This window comes from Balaenoptera ricei, chromosome 17 (genome assembly GCF_028023285.1).
Source record: "Balaenoptera ricei isolate mBalRic1 chromosome 17, mBalRic1.hap2, whole genome shotgun sequence".
NCBI classification, from domain to species: Eukaryota; Metazoa; Chordata; class Mammalia; order Artiodactyla; family Balaenopteridae; genus Balaenoptera; species Balaenoptera ricei.
Window position 1 is genome coordinate 391744 of NC_082655.1, and position 8307 is coordinate 400050.

At 63.3% G+C, this 8307-nt stretch overlaps 1 protein-coding gene across 2 annotated transcripts; it reads left to right on the forward strand.

The window, feature by feature from the left end:
* The first annotated feature begins 594 nt into the window (after positions 1–594).
* Positions 595–5202, forward strand: SLC39A4 (solute carrier family 39 member 4). Of its 2 annotated transcripts, XM_059901402.1 has the most exons (12): positions 595–884; positions 1452–1736; positions 2217–2412; positions 2528–2679; positions 2769–2940; positions 3284–3456; positions 3626–3763; positions 3842–3970; positions 4146–4200; positions 4325–4477; positions 4668–4855; positions 4948–5202. In XM_059901402.1, exons 1-12 carry the CDS (start codon positions 618–620, stop codon positions 5074–5076), a joined length of 2037 nt encoding a protein of 678 aa, XP_059757385.1. In that variant the 5' UTR covers positions 595–617; the 3' UTR covers positions 5077–5202. The 2 variants fall into 2 exon arrangements, with proteins under 2 accessions (XP_059757385.1, XP_059757386.1); XM_059901403.1 differs by lacking the exons at positions 2528–2679; positions 2769–2940.
* The last annotated feature ends 3105 nt before the right edge of the window (positions 5203–8307 follow it).

Sequence of the window (8307 nt, forward strand, 5' to 3'; positions counted from 1 at the left end):
TTGCTAATCAGGGAAGGGAGGGGATGCGGAAACAAAGGAGGGGCAGTCAAGAAACTACAGCCTTGGGGCAAGGTCCTGGCTCCCCTTGGAGCTCTTCTGCCAGAACGAAGGCCCCCACCCAGGTGGAGGATGGCGACTACCAGCTGGGACCCCACAGCACCGCCGCCACCTCCCCACCAACCACTCAGGAGAAAGTCACATGCCCTGCTGCCCTCACCCCAAAGTTTGCCTATTAAAGACTCCCCAGAAACCATCGGGGAGTTCAGGGTTTTTAAGCACGAGCCACCCGTTCTCCTTGCTCGGCCCCCCAGTAAACCCTTCTCTGCTCCAGACTCTGACGTTTCGGTTTGTTTGGCCTCACTGTGCGTCGGGCACACAGACTTGCATTCGGTAACAAGATCCTTGCGGGAGCAGAAGGGGTGGCCCGGGGCCACAGCTCAGTGGGCCCAGCCCGGGCTCGCCCCCCGCGGGCAGCAGCACCTCGCTCAGGGAGGACCTGGAATGGTTAACCTGCGACACCTCCAGCAGCCAATCACAGGGCCCCGCAGGAAATGCCTGGAGAGCCTCGCCGGGGCGGGCGGGTCCCAGCCCAGCCCGAGTCTGGCACCAGGCAGCCCATGCGGCCCACAGCCACCCAGGCGACCATGGCCTCCCTGGAACTCAGAGCACCTGGGGGCCGCAGCTTGGTTGGCCCGGCCGGGCCCAAGCCAGGGCTGCTGCTGGCCTTGCTGGCCGCGCTGGCGTTGACCGGGACGGCGACCCCACCTGCCCGTCTGCTGACCCTGCTGTCCTCAGGCCAAGGTGTTCTGGACCGCACGGCGCTGGGCAGCCTGTTAAATACACTAGCGGCCCGTGTGCACTGCGCCGACGGGCCGTGTGGAAAGGTAACGGCCCCACCCGACGGGTCCCCCAGCCCCAGCCCCAGCCCCAGCCCGCCGCTCCACCCCGAGGGCCGGCAGCAAAGGGCTCGGGCAAACTCCAGGAGGCGGGCCGAGTGCAGTGGCCTGGCGCCTGGGCCCTGCCTGCAGGCCCGAGCCCACCTTTCCCCACTCCGCATTCAGACCCTCCTGCCCTCCCTGTTGGTGGGGCGGTGGCGTGTAGGGACCCGCGGCTCCGGGACCCCAGGGCTGCCCCACCCCAACCCCATCAGCCCCCAGGCCAGCAAAGTGGCAGTGGTTCCAGGAAGAAATCACCCTGAGGTGGCGGGACCCCTGTGTGTGTGTGTGTGTGTGTGTGTGTGTGTGTGTGTGTGTGTGTGTGTACGCGCGTGCAGGCGCAGTCCTGTCATTGGGGGGGATGGTGGGGAGAGTATGTGAGTGAGCAGGTGATGGAGGGGTATCGCTGTGAGAGGGATAGAGAGGACGGTGGTCCTTGTGTGAGGCCCCCGCAGGGAAGGGGGCGGCTCCTGGGCCACAGATACCTGGCCCCTGCCCACCTGTCTCTGCCCACAGTGCCTGTCTGTGGAAGACGCCCTGGCCCTGGGCAGGCCTGAGAAGCCAGGGCTCCGCTCCGGTCCAGCCCTGGAGCCCAGGCACATCGCCCGCCTCAGTGCTGCCGCCGCCCTCTACCTCAGCAACCCGGAGGGCACCTGTGCGGATGTCCGGGCTGACCGCTGGGCCTCCCGCGCCGACCAGCTCCTGGCCCTGCTCGAGAGCCCTGAGGCCCTGACCCCAGGCCTGACCCGGCTGCTGCAGAAGATTCAGGCCCAGGCCGCTGGCCGGCCCACTTCTGCGGAGGTGGGGGCTCGGGCGGGCTGGCCGGGGGGGCGGTGGGTGAGGAGGAGCCAAGAGGGATTGAGGGGACGGGGACCCCTTAGGGGGTTGGGCCTCGACGCCTTTCTGGGCACTTTGGGGAGTCTGGGCTGGGGGAATCACAAATGGACGCTCACCACTGAGTCGGGCAGGGCTGCAGGGGCCCCAGGAGGGGCCCTGACCCTGGACGGGGTCTGAGAAAGCTCCTGGGGCTACAGGGAGGAACACTGGGGGAAAGGTGGGGGCCTGGACCCGCTGGGCCAGGAAGGGGGAGGCCTGTGGTACCAGGGAGGGGCCCCAAGCAGGGGAGGGGCCCAGCCCAGGTCTTACGTGAACAGGAAGAAGTGGTGCTCCCAGGAGGCTGGTCCAGGGTCACTGGAGTCCAGGGGGCACCAGGGGCAATGGCAGAGCTAGAGGCCAGGAAGTCCACGTTGCCAGTGAGGCTGAGGTCCAGCTCCTCCCCAGGCCTGTGTAGACCTGCCTCAGCTGTTGGAGGAAGCGGCGGGGGTGGGGTCTCCCGGCAGCCCCGGCCCAGTGCTGGCTGCCCTGCTGGACCACGTCAGGAACGGGTCCTGCTTCCGAGCCCTGCCGACCCCTCAGTACTTCGTGGACTTCGTGTTCCGGCAGCACAGCAGCGAGAACCCCAACATCACACTGGATGGTGAGGCCTGAGCTGGGCCACTGGGCAGGGAGTGCCCTGAACCCCAGCATCGGTGCCCCTGGGGAGTGCAGGGCTGGAGCCCACACAAACTTTGTCACTCTGTCCTCCCTGCCAGAGCTGGAGGCCTTGATGCAGCGCCTGGGGGTGGGCGGAGCGACCGAGACCCATGGTGACCACAGTGATCACGGTCATCTGGGAGAGGGGGCCAACCGCCAGGGCCCTGTGCCCCTTGCCACCCCCAACAGCAGCTCCAGCATGTGGGACACAGTGAGCAGCCCATGCGCCCTAGTCCTGGAGAGAGGTGGGGTCCCACTAGTCTGCTCAGGTCCCTGACCCCCAGGCCTGTCACCCCCCAGGTATGCCTGAGTGCTGGAGATGTGATGGCTGTGTACGGGCTGTCTGAGCAGGCTGGGGTGACACCAGAGGCCTGGGCCCAACTGAGCCCTGCCCTGCTCCAGCAGCAACTGAGTGGGGCCTGCAGCCCCCAGCCTGAGCAGCCCACCCAGGACCAGCTCAGCCAGGTGGAGAGTGAGTGCCCACCTCCCCAGCTGTGCCTGGCTGTGCCCAGGGGGCTGGCAGCATGGAGGTGGGACCGAAAAGGGAGGAGGAAGTGGCCGCTGGGTTTGGGAGGGGTGGGGAGAGCTGGGCCAGGGCTGGCAGGAGAAAGAGCCATTGGCGTAGAGGGGTAGCAGGGAATATGGGGGCCTGAAAGGGAAGAGGATGGAGTTTTGAGGCCGGAGGGCTAGCGTGAGCAGCCCTGGCGGGTCTTGCTCACTCCTGGACCCCACCTGGACACCCTTCCCTGGGAAGCAGGGGTGAGGGGCTGAGGCTGAGAGGGAGGCTCTCACTGTGTCCCCCCCTCCACCACCAGGGTACCTATATGGCTCACTGGCTACGCTGCTCATCTGCCTCAGCTCCATTTTCGGGCTCTCGCTCCTCACCTGTGCCAAATGCAGCACTGCTACCCACTACATCATCCAGACCTTCCTGAGCATGGCTGTAGGCGCGCTCACAGGCGACGCGCTTCTGCACTTGACGCCTCAGGTTGGCCCCCTGCCCACCAGGACCCTCCCTCCCCCACCAGGGACTCCCCTACCCAGCCTTCCTTCCAGGCACACCCTCCTGGGACCCTTCCCTGACCCCTAACCCCTATCTCCTTGTCTGGGGGGAGGAGGCCCTGGGGCAACTGGCCCAGTGCCCTCTGCCCACCCAGGTGCTGGGGCTGCACTCACATGATGGCGAAGGCCTTGGCTTGCAGCCCACCTGGCGCCTCCTAGCTGTGCTGGGTGGTCTCTATGCCTTCTTCCTGTTCGAGAGCCTCTTCAACCTCTTGCTACCCCTGGACCCGGAGGTCAGGTGCATGGGGGCTGGACGCGGTGTGGGGAGGAGGGGGGTTGGCGTGGTGGACCCTGAGCCGCTGTCCCCGCAGGACCGAAAGGACGGGCCCTGCAGCCACGGACACAGTCACGGCGGCCACAGCCATGGCGTGTCCCTGCAGCTAGCGCCAAGCGATCTCCGGCCTCCCAAGCAGCCCCACGAGGGCTCGCGCGCAGACCTGGTGAGCTGGCTCTGGCCGGACGTCCCTACCCCACGCGGAGCCCTGTCTGCACTCCCAGCCCCCACGCCAAGGCTTCTGCCCTTGGCCTGAGCTGAGGACCTAGCTCCGCGAGCCCCTCCTCTCCTCCCGGCCCAGAGGCTCATCTACGTGGACCGCATCCCCCCCCCCCCAACAGGTGGCGGAGGAGAGCCCCGAACTGCTGAGCCCGGAGCCCCGGAGATTGAGCCCAGGTGAGCCCTGAGGGAGGCCCCGGAAGCATTGGGTGCCAGGGGTTCGGTGCGCGGCACAGGCGCGGGGTGGGCGGGGGCGAGGAGGTGCGAGGCAGATGCCCACCCACGCCGGCCGCGCCCGCAGAGCTGAGACTGCTGCCCTACGTGATCACGCTGGGAGACGCCGTGCACAACTTCGCCGACGGTCTGGCCGTGGGCGCCGCCTTCTCGTCCTCCTGGAAGACGGGGCTGGCCACCTCGCTGGCCGTGTTCTGCCACGAGGTGCCGCACGAGCTGGGTGAGCCGCGAGAGGTTCCAACGGGGCGGGGGCGGGGCCTGCCCGTAGTGGGCGGGGCCTGCCTGGGGTGCGGTTGGTTGGTTGGCGGGACAGTTGGGAGGGACTATCGGAGCGGGGCGAGGTCTGTCGGGGGTGGGCGGGCCGTCGGGTGGGCGGGGCTCTAGGCCTGACCCCGCCCCGCCCGCCCCAGGGGACTTCGCGGCCCTGCTGCACGCGGGGCTGTCGGTGCGCCGGGCGCTGCTGCTGAACTTGGCCTCGGGGCTCACGGCCTTCATCGGCCTCTACGTGGCGCTCGCTGTACGCGTCGGCGAAGACGGCGAGACCTGGATCCTGGCGGTAGCAACTGGCCTCTTCCTCTACGTGGCGCTCTGCGACATGGTCAGCGCGGAGTGCGGGAGGGGACTGCCGTGGGCGGGAGCTGAGCAGGAACTCTGAGCTCACTTCTGACCCAGGGCCCACCTCCTCCTCAGCTCCCGGCCATGCTGAACGTGCGGGACCGGCGGCCCTGGCTCCTCTTCCTGCTGCACAACGTGGGCCTGCTGGGCGGCTGGACCGTCCTGCTGCTGTTGTCGCTGTATGAGGATAATATCACCCTCTGATAGCCTCTGCCCCAGTCTCGGCCCTTGACTCTGGCTCCTGGCCCTGCACTATCTCAGCCCTTAAAAACCGCAGCCACCCGGAGAGCCCCGGCACCCATCTTCAATAAAGACACTCTTGTCCTTGGAGCCCAGCCTGCTCACCTCGCTGGGAGGGAAGGGTCTCCCACCAAGAAAGGTCGACAGGTGGGGCAGTATCTCTCCCCACAGCAGTGCCTGGTGCCTGATGAGGAGCCAGGATAGCTGAGCTCAGGGACCTCCAAGTAGCCAGCCTCAGTCCCCTCATCTGTAATGCAGGGGAAGCAAAGCCAGAGAAATCGGCCAGGGTCTGTGGGCCACAGGTAGGACCTGGGGTCCAATCAGGAATCAAATTTGTTTGCTTGTAGCAGAAAAAACAAAACAAGCAGCAGCACTTACACAGATGAGGGCTTGTTTCTCTCTCATGAAAAATGGGCCTGGAGATAATCAGACCAGAGTGTGTGGCAACCCTCAGTGAGGCCCAGGCCTCTACTATTCTGCTCCACTGTCCTCAGCAGAAGTGTCCATCCTCAGAGTCCCCTCGTGGTAGTTTCCTAGGGCTGTAGCACAGCCCACCACACACTGGGTGCCTTAGGACGTCAGAAATTTATTTTCTCAGAGTTCTGGAGGCAGAAGTCTGAAATCAAGGGGTCAGCAGGCTGTGCTCCTCTGAAGTCTCTAGGGAAGAATCTGTTATGTGAGCTTCTACTGGCTTCTTGTACTGGCCGCCCCATCACCCCTCCCACCCCCCAGCCTTGCACCATCCTCCAGCCCATCACCGTCCCTCTCGAGCAACTTTGAGCCCCCACTTCCACTGACAGCCTCCTTAAGTTTCCCATTGAAGAAGTACGTCCACCAGGCAGGCCCACATCTGCTTTCCTGCTGGCAGCCCCACAACCTCCCAGTCCCTCTGTCCCCCTTCTCCTCCTGTCCGCCTGGAATGGAGCTGCGCCCCGCCCGCTGCTGCTCTCCCGGCACTGTGCTCCTTCAGCATCCCTGCCTCTCTCTGCACCGACCACCTCTCTCCCACAAACAAACTCTCATTCCTGTGTCAGGGCACTTGCCACACGCCAGGCTCGAGTCTGAGGGCTCTGTGGCCACTGACCTGTTTATCCATCACAGATGCCCTGCGCTGTGGGTGCCACGACTATGTCCATCTGACTTGGACGAGGAGAGTTAAGTGTTCTGGCCACAGCCCCAGCTCTGCCCCTGCTCCCTCCTCTAGTACATCCTCAGGGTGGCTCTGGCTACAGTTTTTGTTATGACTTTTTTTTTTTTTTTTCATGCTATCAGAACTTTATTAGGTGGAGTTTGGGCAAAAGAGAAAACCTCTGAAACAGTCACCCACCTGGTTCAGGATGACCGGAATAGAGGAGCCTTTGCTTGGAGACATGCTCTCACTGAGATGAAAGCATATCTTTGATTTTTTAAAAGGGGAGCTGACAGGCTGAATATCTCTTGAGTGTAAATTCAGATTATTTTAAAAATGGTCAGCCAGAGGAAGGCAAGTCTCTGGGGTCAAGACCAGAACAGAAGCAGAAGCCCCTGCTGTGTATGGAGACAAATGGGTACCACTTTTATGTTGGGCAGGGGTGGGGGGTGTGGCGGGGGACGTATCTCTGCTATTCCCAGATCAAGATTTGGAGGGAGGGAAACATGACAAATGACAAAAGGACCAGTTTCTCAAAAATCGAGGGATAAAGTAATTGCACTAGGACGAAAACTCAAATAATGGTTTACAAGGGAGCGAGATAAGTCGTGATTCTTCATTGGTACCTGACCCCAATACTCAGACTGCCTTAAACCAGCCTGCCAGGGGGCTATGTATTAATAGAAGGCCTGAAGGGAAAAGGGGAAGAGGGGGCTCATTTTGCTACAGCAAGAAGGGGCTTGAGTGGGGAGAGTAGCAGCTGGCCCCCACTCCCCCAAGACTTCTATCACATCCACAAATATATATAAATACATTATATAAAATAGCAAGTCTGGGAGGCAGGCTCCCCACAAAGGCTCGGGTGACACAGTTACACGTCGCAGGAATTCTAGGAAAGGGCGCGGGGCTCCTAGAGAAATGGGCTCCGTGTGTTCTCTCCTGCCCAGGGTAAGCTCTGGCCCAGCCCACCCCTCTTTTCAGGGTTCAGTTTTGTTATGACTTTTAAAGGGGTTTGCTGTGACTTAGGGGTCACACACCTGCCCAGGCATCCAAGTGACCCCTTTGTCCACCGCTCAAGGGTCCAGATTTGAAGCCTTGTTGCTGAAATGAGCAAGTGAGCGGATCTGGATGCAACATGAACACATATTTCTATGCCATTTTCTCGGGTGTGACTATATTTTCTTGTTTTATTTCCCAAGATTCCGTTTCTTGAGAATTCCCTGGCGGTCCAGGGGTTAGGACTCCGCGCTCCCACTGCAGGGGGCACGGGTTGATCCCTGGTCGGGGGATTAAGATCCCGCAAGCCGCGCGGGGCGGCCAAAAAAAAAAAAAAATTCTGTTTCTAAATCCCAGACCTGTTCGCGGGTACCTAGGGCGAGTCCCTGCCAAGTGAGGAGAGGACTGTTTAGCTGTGCATGGTCCTGGCTCCAGGGCTCTTGAAGTGGGCAACTGTGCCAGGCCTCGGGAGGGAGCAGTGGGCACGAGGCGCGAAAAGGCAGCTACGCGACCGCCAGTGCCAGTCAGGGCCGTGCGCCGTGAGTGCGCGTGTTTTGGTGGGGGCGGGGGGGTCGCTCTGCGGGGGAACACTGAGCAGGGACGGGACACGGCATCTCCAGGAAGCTCTCCCTGGACTAGTCGGGCGTCCGCCGCACTAGCGGCACCTGCCGGGGCGTAATTTGGCGAGTGTTTACGTCCGGGGGTCTCTGCCCTCCCGGCCTCCACACTGCGAGGCTCGCCTGGCTGAGCTTCGGCACCCGGCAGGGCGCCTAAGACCTCGCCTCTTTCTGCGGGCGAGACCCTCAGCGGTGACCCCATTCTGGGGTCCTGGGGCGGGCAGGGCCCTGGCCGGCGGCCCTGAGCCGCCTCAGCCCCCGTCCGGCTTCCAACACACTCCTGCGTTCGCCCGCAGTGGGACCCTGGATCTCGAGAGAGCTCGGTTTTCGGGGCTCCGGAGGCGGAGCCTCGAGGCCGCCCCAGACCACCAGGGGCCGCTGTCGCCCCCGCGGCAGCTGCGCCCTGGCGGCGCTGCGCAAGCGCAGAAACACGGAATCTCGGCGCGCGGCTTC

What these genes read in the sequence shown, in the direction of transcription:
- SLC39A4 (XM_059901402.1), top strand. Translation starts at nt 618, where the DNA reads ATGCGGCCCACAGCCACCCAGGCGACCATGGCCTCCCTGGAACTCAGA. An exon ending in GCCCCGGAGATTGAGCCCAG is followed by an intron (nt 4,201 to 4,324) that starts GTGAGCCCTGAG and finishes CCGCGCCCGCAG; the next exon opens with AGCTGAGACTGCTGCCCTAC. An exon ending in ACGTGGCGCTCTGCGACATG is followed by an intron (nt 4,856 to 4,947) that starts GTCAGCGCGGAG and finishes CCTCCTCCTCAG; the next exon opens with CTCCCGGCCATGCTGAACGT.